Source organism: Arachis ipaensis, chromosome B8 (genome assembly GCF_059453495.1).
Source record: "Arachis ipaensis isolate K30076 ecotype BB chromosome B8, ASM5945349v1, whole genome shotgun sequence".
NCBI classification, from domain to species: Eukaryota; Viridiplantae; Streptophyta; class Magnoliopsida; order Fabales; family Fabaceae; genus Arachis; species Arachis ipaensis.
In genome coordinates this window covers 100,838,949-100,851,631 of record NC_142443.1, presented here as the reverse complement: position 1 = coordinate 100,851,631, position 12,683 = coordinate 100,838,949, and the positions used below count along the sequence as shown (strand labels likewise).

Genomic DNA, 12,683 nt, shown 5'->3' with positions numbered 1-12,683 from the left:
TGATTATATGATAGAATAATGAGATTGAGTTGATTCGAGAGGATAATGAGAATGAGATTATGTGATTAAATATGAGATTATGATTGACGTGTGACGGGCACTATATCCCAAGAGTGTGGCGGGCACTATATGTAATACCCTTACTATCAGAATGTCATGCTTTCGGCTGTGTCACTTTGATAGCAAGAATATTACGATGAATTCCATATATTTAATAATAAGATATGAGCCTTTAACTCAAAATTGTATCGTTGTTTTCATTGAAAGACCAAAAATACTTTTTATTTCAATCAAACATGCATATATAACCCAATTCAAATCACAATTCGCATGTATACACTACAAAATTTTTATTTGTTTGTGATAGTTTTTTAATGGGAGTTACTAAAAACCTCCATAATATATTTTATTTGTGGCAAAATATAAAAGTCATTATTATAATACTTCTAATCTAATTAATTATAAAACAATCCAATTCAAACAAATATTCACTCAGCCCATACAAAAAAAAAAAACATAACAGGGCTTCGAGGGAGGGGACGATGGAGAGTGAGATCTCTCTGAAACCCTAGAATTTCAATGTCACCGCTACCGCTACCACTACCGCTACCGCCATTCATGTCTTTTCTGTTGTTGCCGTCATTGTCTCCTTTGTTGAGGTAATGCTTAGATCTTCTGCTTTTGCATCGTCTTCTACGGTGGGTTCTTCCGCTGGTTCTGCTTTTGCTCCAGTGGCTTGAAGCACTCAGAGCAAGGTTTCGACACGGACACGGTGGCACTAGCTGAGGAGATCTAAAAGGCGAGCGAGCAGGAGTATTTAGAAGCTTCGATTGAAGCTGCGTTCGAATCTATCAGATCTCGTAGAACTTATTCTCATGTCGTTCCAAGTCATTGCGGTGAGAATTTCTTCCTAATTTTTTTTTGTTTAGTTCGGAACTTAAATTTTCTCACTCACTTCTGTTCAGAATTTGAGTTCTCTATTAACTCCAATTTGTGCCTAGTTCAGCTTCATACGGATACTTTCTCACTTGCTTCTATCATTTTAATGATTCTAGATTACAAAGCCAGCAATGTACCTTTTTATGGAAATTCAGAAGATTGATAGTAGTTACTATCCTGAGGTATATATGTATGTCTTTCTAATAATTCCTTTTCAAATGGAAGATTGAACTTACTGATTACAAAATAGTTCGCTACATGGATGGCCTTGCAGACTCTCCATAAGCCCTTTATTATCAATGCTGGATCTGGCTTCAAAATGCTATGGAAAGTCGTTAAGACATTCCTAGATATTTACACAGTAGCAAAAGTTCAAGTATGGATCATTGTTATATTCTATTATATTATTCCATTTTCAGATATCTTGAACTAACAAGATTCTTATCCCATTGGTACCAGCTTTAATTTTGGCATGCCAACTATGTTATAGTTACTGTGATTGATGGTGGCAATGGATTGGCACTAGTGACAATGGTGGTTTAGTTGTTAGTGATTATACAAATCTTATTAATATTTAAGTTGATAATACGTTAAAGGTTTTTTTCCCTTTTGGTTTGTAATATTATCTTGCATTTGGTTGAACTGATTTTGGTTTGATTTATAGTAAGAATTTGTCCCCTATTTTCCTAAAGACAGCATATTTGTATTATACAAATTTTAACTGTTATCATATTTCATCTATTTATGTGAAAGATTAATCCTTGATTGGGAAAAACAAATCACCCCCCTCATTTTTGTTGTTTCTGCAGGAAAAAAGAAGGTCCTGCAGCAAAACTTTACATAAAATGGGCAGCATCAATGGTTACTTCTCTTGATACTAGTGTCCCCTGTGTTATGTACATGCAAGCAGATGCTCCAAATCCTATTGTAGGTAATTAACTAATTATTAAGTATCCTTAATTTGCAGCTATCTTCACTAATATTACTTTATTGTTATACATGTTAATTGCTAGATTGACACATGCAATAGAGTTTACTGCGATCAGTTCATACCAAACTCTAATGCTAAGCCAAAGATTTAGATCGAGGGCTATAACAGATGGTTAGTTACTCGAGCTAAGTTAGTTAGATTCTTGATAAAAGAGCACAGATAAAGACCGAAAAAAGGGTCTAAGTGACTTTGAATTCTTTGATTTGCAATGGCAAATTTCTTTATTATGGTGGAGCTGTACCTTAGAGACCTGTGAAAGATCTTGCATTTGCTGTGGCAAGATTTTATCAACTTGGTGGAATTTTTATGAACTACTATATGGTATTGAAACCTATGATATCTTTTAAGTTTGTTATTATATGTATATGACAAAGGAATTGAGTTAATAGCACAAAATTTTGATGTGAAACAGTATCATGAAGGAACCAATTTTAGTAGAACCACAGGTGGACTTTTTGTTTCTACTAGTTATGACTATGATGCACCACTTGATGAATATGGTATGATATTTATTTATTTATCTATCTTATTATTTTGGTTCTAAAGAGAATCTCAAATTTAACCAATATCTCTTATGCAGGAATCATTAGACAGCCTAAGTGGGGACACCTTAAAGATTTGCATAATTTTATAAAGCTTTGTGAAGAAGCATTGATTGCTACTGATCCAGCAGTTACATCTTTTCATCCAAATGTAAAGGTATATATGAGTAGCACTTTTTAAAACTTATATAAGATTTTCTTAAATTTCTTAAAGCTTATTATGTTTCTAATATCTTATTAAATCATCTTGATATGCTTTATGGTTTCTGCTCTTTGAGCTCTCAGGTTGTAGTTTACAAAATAGATAATGTGTGTGCTGTCTACATAAACACTACAAAGTCTATATTTAATTAAGGTAAAGCTAGTATGTTAATTTCTACTGTAATTGTGGATCACTTTAGTAGTTCTTTAAAGGATAGCATATGTTACCAAGTAATGAACTTACTCCAGCAGAAAAGATATCAGAGGAAATAGGAAAGTTAATAATCAGATAGGGTGCGACTAAATAAGTGCTATTATGATGCTTGGTTGGATTATTCTTGTTCATAATTTGGTGAGTGATCTTTATTTTATTCGTACAAAAGAACTCCACTATTATGCCATAAAAGAAGTGCTGGAAGGGATATTAGTTAGCAATTCCATTATCAGAAAAAGTATGATGATTCCCTTGTTAGACAATAACTACTACTTACATACCAAGCTAATGATAATAAATTAGGTAGAGGTTGTGACAATTTAGAACATTTAAGTGGTGTGTAATATAACATATTTGACTCCAGGTGCATTTAATAATAATTAAAAAAATAGACTGCCATGAATAATCAAATGAATTAGTAATCTCTGACCTCATTCTATATTCTATTTTCCTACGAATTTTATGCCAATAATTGGAATTATAACAAGAGCCAAGAGAATTAGTAATAATAAGGAATAACTCGTATAAATTTACAAATATATCAATCAAATAATCATGTGTGGATGATAGTGAATTAGAGTAGTAAAAAGTCTCTTCTGTAGCTGCATTTGAAAGTTTTCTTTTATAAAACATGTTGGTGACTAATGCTTCTGCTGAATCAAAGCAATTTAAAGCTCAAATGATGCCACCAAAGTGTGATTCTAATTCTGATTCTCATTCTTATTTTGAGGGCATATAAATATCAGTAATCTCACAACAGAGACTTTCTTCTTCCTTCCAAACAAAGCAAGCTTTAGGTATAGTTATTACTATTATCTCCACTTTCATGCTATTGGATATGCAAGACTAATGCATAGAAGCATGTTAAGTTTAATTTTGTTAGAGAAATTATAAGTTTGTGATTATTTAAATTTGAGTTCATTTAATTTGTTTAGTTTTAGGAATAGATTTAAGTTTTATGTTTATTATTTTTGTTTTAATTTGTTTAGTTTTAGGAATAGAAGATAATAATGTTTCTCCTTTACCTACTATTGTTTCTTGTTTTTATATCCTTGTGTTGATGCAGAGCATGGATGCTCTTTTCAGATATTATGCATGTGTTTTTATTTATTCATGTCCAAAAGGGAGGATTCCCGTAACCATAACCATACATGACAAAATTAACAAGTTGTTTGGGATTGGATTCAGAATTTAATTTAATTGATTATATTTTTCTTCAATTTTTTTACAGATAATAATTATAATTAAAGTGGGTATTGATTCTTCTCTCACTAGTTTCTTACTATTGCTTTTGGACAAACGCTTGTTGAGGTAAGATAATAATTATATCCTGTTGTTTCTTGTTTTAAATATGTTAGAAGTTTATTATAGCTTTGTAGTATATTATGTTAGAAGTCTCATATTTTTTAGTAGTACATATGTCTAGTAATTATTTTTCCCTATTTGTAAAGATAATCTCTCTTTTTCAATTCTCAAATCAGTTTGGGCATCATGCCCAGCTTTTGCTTTAACACCTTTTTCTTGGAATATATATATATATATATATATATATATATATATATATATATATATATATATATATATTCATAATTTTCTTAGAAAGATCAAATTTTGTATCAATTAGTTATTAGTTGATGTATAAAAAATCTAGTATTATATTGTTGTTGCTTAGTCAAGTGTGATCTAATTCTAGTATTTTCATGGCAGATGCTTAGAATCAATGCAAAAAATCTCCATTATTAATAGATTTCAAGCATGGCAGATGCTGAAGTAACCGAATGGGATCTAATATCCTCTTGTCTTCCACTTGTTGTTTTATTTTACTTTTTAAAAAAAGCAATAATAGTTATATAGAACAATACTGTATGCAATTATGTTTGGAATTATTGACATTGAGAATTTTTTTATATATAGAGTTATGTTTTATATTGAGGAATTGTGTTATAAAAGATTTAGTTTTTGAATTTTGATATTAAAAAATAAATTTTTAATTTGAGAATATGTAAATGAGATGAGATTAATGAATGATTTGAAATTTAAAATAAATAAATAATTACAGGATTTGTGGAGGTTTGAAAATCTCACAAAATAGTTATATTTTGTTAAATTAAAAAATCAATTTGTGGGGATTTTAAACTGCCACAAAAATGGTTTAAAACTGCCACAAAAGTCCAATATAAAACTCCCACTAAACACATACAAAACCCCCCACTGAATAGATTATGGAGGTTTTTAAAAACCCCCCACAAAAGACCTCGTGACACCTCAAATTTTAGGGGTTTTAGTAACCCCACAAACCATTTGGTGAGCGTTATAAACCTCCACAAATAAGAAAAAAAACTGCCACAAATAAATAAAAACCTTGTAATGATATATATATATATATATACACGAAACTTCTTATACAACTTACAAATATACATACATACAAATCATTACAACTCGTATCCCTCTTACAAATATAATAATAAAGGCAAGGAAAAACTATAATTGTATATACAATAATATATAATACAATCAAATACTCAAAAGAAACTCCTTAAACTCTTCGTCCTTCCTAAAAAGGAAAATCTATAAGGGGTGAGAACATCGTCCTTGCTAGTTCTCAGTAAGAAATTTCTAAGAATTGTCATAAGAGGATATTTAAAAGAAAACTATTTTTCAATTTCAGCGATCATCGCTCGTCTTATGAATCTTTCTGAAAACCAACTGTTAATCATCCAAAAACCCAAACCTTTTTTAAAATCATTAGTTAATTACCCAAAATTTGAATTCATATTTTGAATTTATAAAGACTCCAATTAAATACAATATCTCGTAATCTTTTGCTATATGTACCAAAGAAGTAATTTCATCAAACGTACCACTGATTCATCCAATCACGGCCTCTGGCCCAAACATGCCCAACCATGGCCTCCAGCCCAACACAATATCACATCACAGCCTCTGGCCTAAAATAATATCACATCACGGTCTTCGACCCAACACAAAATCAAATCACACTCCAACCACCATAATCCGAACCAACAGCCACAATCACAAGTAATGCAGTTTAAACACAATCAAGAGCAATTACATCAAGTATAGCAATTAGCAGTTAAATAGAATTATTCACATAGGCAAACCAAGTACAATATACACACCCAAACAATGTTACATAGATGCATATGATGCATGCCTGTCCTACTGGCCATGAGCTCACATGTCGGTTAAACTGCCAGAACTCGACGCATCCGGTAGCTAACCTAGATATGGCCTCTCAACACGAAGGGAATCCTTAACCTTCTAGGAGGGAATCCTCAACCTCCCTTTCAGAGAGAGACTGTTATATAACGATAGAGAATCCTCAACCTAACTCGTTCATACCACAGCCAAAAATTGAATCAAAGGGAATCCTTAACTTCTCTATTCAATTCCCCAATGTAACAAGAGAGGGAATCCTTAACCACGCTTGCCCACCGCAACAAGAGAGGGAATTTTCAACCCCAGCTTGTCTATCTTGGCAATAGAGAGAATGCTCAGTCTCAACTTGCCCATACGTGAGCGGGACAAAACCACCGTCCTCACTATATCAATCCAAAATTCATTTTCAATCCTACTTAGTTAAACATAACAAAAATTAGAATTAACAATACAGAATTGAACCGAAGGGAATCTTCGAACTTCTATCCAACTTTTCAGTGTGACAAGAGAGGGAATCATCAACCTCAATCTTGTCCACCATAACAAGAGAGGAAATCCTCAACTTCAACTTGTCTATCACAGCAAGAGAGAGAATTCTCAATCTCAACTTGCTCAGTTACTTCAATAGCAATATATATTCAGTTCACTGTATGCCAAGAATCACTTTTCCTCAAATTATCTTCCTTTAAAACCAAAACTAACTTTTTATAACGTTTTTCAAAACCTTCAAAACAATGCCACTCTAAACCTATTCTCTTTCATAAAACTCATATTTACTCCATCGAAATTCTCAAACCAACTTCAAAACCATTTTTTCAGTTTAAATCTCTTTCAAAAGACTCAAGAAAATTATTTATGTTAAATTCAGTAAATACTTTTCAAAACACAACCCTTTCATTAAAAGTAATCAAATGAAACTCTTTCTCAAGCTTACTAACTTCCCAAAGACTCCAAAAATCATCTCTTTTTACCAATCAAATTCAAATATTATGAATTCACCACACTCCTCAAAAGGTAATCTTTTATTTCAGACCCAAAACATAATTCTTTTCATATTGAATCGAACTCAAAACATAATGCCTTTTTTAAATAATTCAAACTCAAAACATAAACTTTTCCTTGGTAAATCGAATTCAAAATAGTAAAATTCTTTTCTTAACTAAATAAAACTCAAAACATAATTTATTCTATTCTTAATAGATCAATTCAAAACGAAATCCTTTTCATAATAAATCCAGCTCAAACATAATACTTCTCTCAACAAATAAAACTTAAAACATAATTCATTTCTTTTCTTAATAAATCGACATCAAATAATATAATTCTTGAATCCAAACTTTTTTAGATAACACTTCAAACCAAATCTCCAATTTTTATAAAAATTTCAAAAGCATCTCCTCTAAAATACGGACTTTGCCACCCTTCAAGGGTCCCAACAGTCAAACCAAATATCTCTCGGTCATCCAAATCATTTCTAATCAAATAATTATCTTAACAATTCCAACTCAACTCAAGGAAATCAATTTTTGTAAAAATTTCAGAAGTATCTCCTCTAAAATACAGACTTTGCCACCCTTCAAAGGTCCCAACAACCAAACCAAACATCTCTGGGTCATCCAAATCATTTCCAATCAAATCATTATCTCGACAACTCCAACACAACTCAAGGAAATCAACAAAAACTCGAAATTCGAACAACCAATCCAATCATTCACAATAATTCAACCTCAATTATCAATACGCGTTCAAACGCTGAATAACCATTATATCAAAATTTAGAAACCAATTATCAATCAATAAATCAATTATTTATCCAAAAAACTCATTTCAATCCATAAGACTCACATAATTACCAAAAATATATTTTTGCATTATTATCGACTTATAACAATTCTTGACAATAAAATGAGTTTAAAGAAAGTGCCCCTACCTCGATCGCGATTAAACTATGCAATAAAACTCTGATTTCGCAGCGACGGCGTCAAATCCGACAATCCACGCAGAAGCAACAGTCATCAAACGCACCATGCAAGAATTGAAACTCAACCCTATGATATCAACGTTGTGAAATCCTTAATAACTTATAATAGAATGACGATGATAAGGGTTTTGGAGCAGAAACATTTACTGTACCAAAAAGGAACCAAGAATAGAGCCACCGCAGCCACAACTCTAGCGGTTACATCCGGTGAGCGGAAACGGTGGCAGAGAGCTCTGGAAGTGGCTCAAAGTGATGGCAAGCTCAACGGCGACCAAGGACACGGTGTAACACCGCGATAGCCACGGTAGCAGTGGCGTCACTGTAGCGGGCTCCTCTTCACGGTGACCAACTGTGGCAGTTACGAAGGAAAGGCGACGGTAGTGGGTGACTCAACGGTGGTGAGATAGAACGGCGGCAGTCCTCTCGTGCGTCCTTCCCTTCCACCTCTCGGTTCAAAATCTCAATTATTTAAATCAATTCATATAAAATTCTTATTTAATTTACAATTACTAAACTTTATAATTTAAATCTGAAAATTATCCAATAATTATAAAATTAGATAAAAATTCTAATTTAATTATCAAAACTTGGTTTAATTAGCTTTAAATAAAATAATTTCTACAATTAAAGTCTTTAATGAATAAATAAATTAAAATTGACTCATAATAAGATTTTTCAAAAGTTCTAGGTCTTACACTATATCCCGGAATGAATAGGCGAGTTGAGGTTGAGGATTCCCTCTCTCGTGTTTGATTGCATTGATATTTGGATTGATATGGTGAGGACGGTAGCTTTGTCCCACTCACGTATAGGTAAGTTGAGATTAAGGATTCTCTTTCATGGTGTGATAGACAAGTTGAGGTTGAAAATTCCCTCTCTTGTTACGGTGGACAAGCGGGGTTGAGGATTCACTCTCTTACTACACCGGGGAATTGAATAAAGAAGGTTAAGGATTTCCTTCAATTCAATTTCTAGTTGTGGTGTAAACGAGTTAGGTTGAGGATTTCCTATCATTACATTACAGTCTCTCTCTGATTGGGAGGTTAAGGATTCCCTCCCAGAAGGTTGAGGATTCCTTTCGTGTTGAAAGATGATATCTGGGTTAGCTACCAGATGTGTCAGATTTTGGCTATATAACCGACAGATGAGCTCATTGGCCATAGGGTAGGCATGCATCATTTGCATTTGTTTGTATTTGTTTGGGTGTGTATCTTGTATTTGGTTTTTCTATCTAAATAATTGTATCTATCTGCTATTTGATCTAATTGCTCTATCTGTACTCTCTACTTGTGTATTCTTTGTATTGTCTTGTATGTGTTTGCACAACTGAGAGATCCCTTATGCTGACAATGGTGAAGCTGAGGATTATTCTTAACAAGAGGTGATGATTAATGATTGTGGAAAAGACTGAGAACGAATTAATAATATTAAAACTAAATCTTAATAATGAATTATTAAATGAGTTGGGAATCTTTGATATTGAGAGAGATGATGATTTTTATAAGGAAAAACTAAGATTTAAAGATTCACTAATATAGTTGAGATTTAGTTTATCTACCTTAAATCGGATTAGTAAGAACCCTAAGCTTGAACTTTGTGTGATTGGAGATTAGCATTGCCTAGCGGGTTCATGTGGTTTTACATAGTCTCTATTTGGAATTATTATCCTATTGAGAATCCCGTAAGGGATGATGTTCTCACCCGTTTTGAAAATTATTACTTTTCAGATACAGGTCTCGGTACTTCTTAGTGAGCGGGAGGTTTATTTGGAAGGACAACGAAGAAGACCTTTTATTTTGTTTTAATTCTAGACTCTCTCCTTCTTTTGGGAAATACTTATATTATGCACTTGTTTTGAAGACTTGCCTTTAGAGGCTTATGATGTATTTTGGAGAGATAGGTGATGTCTATCCAACTGTTTTACTGTTGTAACTCTAACCGGCCTAATTTTCGTGGGCCGAGACTAGTTGATACTTATATATATTTATATATGTCTCTTTACTCTTATTCTTCCTTCGAGTTTTTAATTATTTACCTTTCTTCCGACTCACTTATATATATACATTATCGAGTATGAGCGATCGACGAATTGTTTTTTCCTCAAGTTTTAAATCCTTTCACAGGCTTCTAGTATAATATTCCTTTCTATATATACATATTTATATCTTTTTTTTTTGTGGAAAAGGGGGGTCAAAGACCCCAAAAAAAGAAAAAAAAAACAGAAACTAACAAGAGCCTCTCGACCTTAGAGAACCATAACTATCTAACTAGAGAGAATTTCTAATGTCAGGAGGCGGAGTATCAAACAGATGAAGACCAAGAGGAAGATGCTGTCCTTTCTTGGCAAGAGTGTCAGCTACAGTATTCGCTTCTCTCAGGGTATGCTTCTATTCAACCTTATGAATGCGGCTACTTAACAAGCTTATATCATCAAGGAGAGGTTTGCAAGGATGAGAATTAGTACAACCTTCTCTTATAAAATTAATAGCCATGGCCGAATCAGACTCAATGAGAACATGAGAGAATGCATTTGCTACCGCAATGTGCAGACCCTTTACAATGCCCCAGAGCTCAGCTTGTGTGATGGAGCAGCTACCTAAATTGCAAGAAAAGCCAACAACAAATCTGCCAAGATGGTTACGAAACACTCCTCCACAAGCTGCATTATTTTCTCGCTTGAAAAATTATCCATCCACGTTCAACTTCATGCAATTCTCTACAGGGGGATACCATTTTATCATGCTTATAGCTATAGTATGACTCCTTTTTAATTGGGAGCTTCTCCTCATAATGCTCAACATCTCTTTTCCACGATATTTAATAACTTCAAAAGCTGCTGTTGGGTGCATCCTCTTACCTTCAAAAATATATTTATTACGGGAGAACCAGAGACATGAGCTGGCCACTCCAAAAATACATGACCAATCAGTTGCATTAGATAAATTGGCAAAGAGCCAATCTCTAATAGTCATGTCGAAGAAATCTGTAATAATGTCGTGAGCCTTGAAGAAGTTCCAAACCGCTTTGGCAAACGGACAATCTCTAAGCACGTGGAGAATATCTTCATCCGCTGCATTGCAAACCGGACATTGAGCAGAATTGGACATATGTCGTCTTCTCCGTTCTACATTTGTTAGAAGCACGTTATGGGCCGCTAAGCAAAGGAATGATTTGATTCTTTCAGTTCCTTTCCATTTCCAAACTAATTTAAAGAGTTCATCCGAGGGTGTTGCATCATCAATAATTGATTTGTATGCTGATTTGAGGGAGAAAGAACCATCTGATGTACCAGACCAAGCAATGGTTTCCTTGTGTTGTAGCACCAAGTCATAATTGAATTATGACTTAAGCATAAGGCAATAAATGATAGGATGTTACACTTGGTCTCCCTCTTCTCAGGTATGTTTTTTTTTATTTATTCAGTTATTGACTTATTGCCTTATTGGGTCATAATTTGATTAACTGAGAAAATGATTAATGATGTTGATTAACTGTGTTGATTCTTTTATGGTTTTACAATATATGATAAGAAACGTTGAGATGAGAGAATTAGAAAAAAAAAGTAAAGAAATCATAACAGAGAACAAATGAAAAATGTTCGGCAGTAACTCGCTGCAAGAGCAATTTGAATTAGAATGAATAACTAAAGGGGGTCACTCAAAGTGCAGCAACTAATCATATATATAGTTGGACTCCAAAGAGCTAACCCTAACATACCTGTAACTTATCAAATCAATTTGTAACCAATTTCTACTTACCAACCTTGCTTTTCTTATTTTGGAGTCATGCAATTATGTTGTGTACTAATAGATTCTTCATTATTGTTGATTATATTTAGTTTATTGTAATTTGTTGATTCAGACAAATTATTCAATAGTGTAATATATTTTTGTTTTATATTATTGTTGTTCTATATTATCTTAGAATGACTTCATTAGATACACCATCAAATACACCAACAGAAACACCATCCTCCCAAATTTTGTTATCAGATCATTCAAATTTTGTTGATACATTGTAATATATGTAGGTTTAGCGGTTGATTGATGCTTTTGTTTTTCTGATTATTAGTGTTTAGGGTTGATTTGTTGCTATTTTTATATCATTACGGTGAATTGAGAGGCTATTTTTATATTGTTATTGTTATTTTTATATTATTATATGAATTTATATTGTTGGATAGTGGATAGATTTTGTGAATTGAGTTGTTTTGTTTATATTGTTTTGGATAGTTGATAGGTTTTGTTAATTTATATTGTTCTGCTCATGTTTATTGTGTTGCATAATCTTTGATGGCTTGGTTTTGTTTGCAAGAGTTTAAACTGAAAGTATTTGGCACTTCTTAGGTTCTAAGTTTTTTGTGTAAAGGTTCAAATTTTTTAAACTTTATTGCTTTCTTCTATCCCCTTTATCTGTAGCACAAAGCTTTGACAAATAATGGTTTGGCAAAATAGTTATTTTTAGAAATTAAGACTATTGTTGTTAAAATGTTAATGACAAACTGACAATATGTATTTCAAATTTTAATTTTAAATTTTTTACTATTATATGTTTTTTTATTTACATGATCGAGTCAATTAGTTCAATCAGTAATCCACTAATTGAACTAATGACCTAATGATCCACTTATTG

At 32.6% G+C, this 12,683-nt stretch overlaps 1 protein-coding gene across 1 annotated transcript; it reads left to right on the top strand.

The window, feature by feature from the left end:
- The first annotated feature begins 875 nt into the window (after positions 1-875).
- LOC107614271 (beta-galactosidase 8-like) lies at positions 876-4,661 on the top strand. The gene is made up of 7 exons (XM_088495937.1): positions 876-896; positions 1,056-1,129; positions 1,749-1,866; positions 2,343-2,430; positions 2,511-2,629; positions 4,119-4,198; positions 4,595-4,661. Exons 1-7 carry the CDS (start codon positions 876-878, stop codon positions 4,659-4,661), a joined length of 567 nt encoding a protein of 188 aa, XP_088352063.1.
- Positions 4,662-12,683: the final 8,022 nt, after the last annotated feature.

Excerpts from the sequence above, each read along its gene's own strand:
- LOC107614271 (XM_088495937.1), top strand. The coding sequence starts at position 876 with ATGTCGTTCCAAGTCATTGCG. Across the intron at positions 897-1,055 it reads TGTCGTTCCAAGTCATTGCG|ATTACAAAGCCAGCAATGTA; the intron begins GTGAGAATTTCT and ends TAATGATTCTAG. Across the intron at positions 1,867-2,342 it reads CAGATGCTCCAAATCCTATT|TATCATGAAGGAACCAATTT; the intron begins GTAGGTAATTAA and ends GATGTGAAACAG.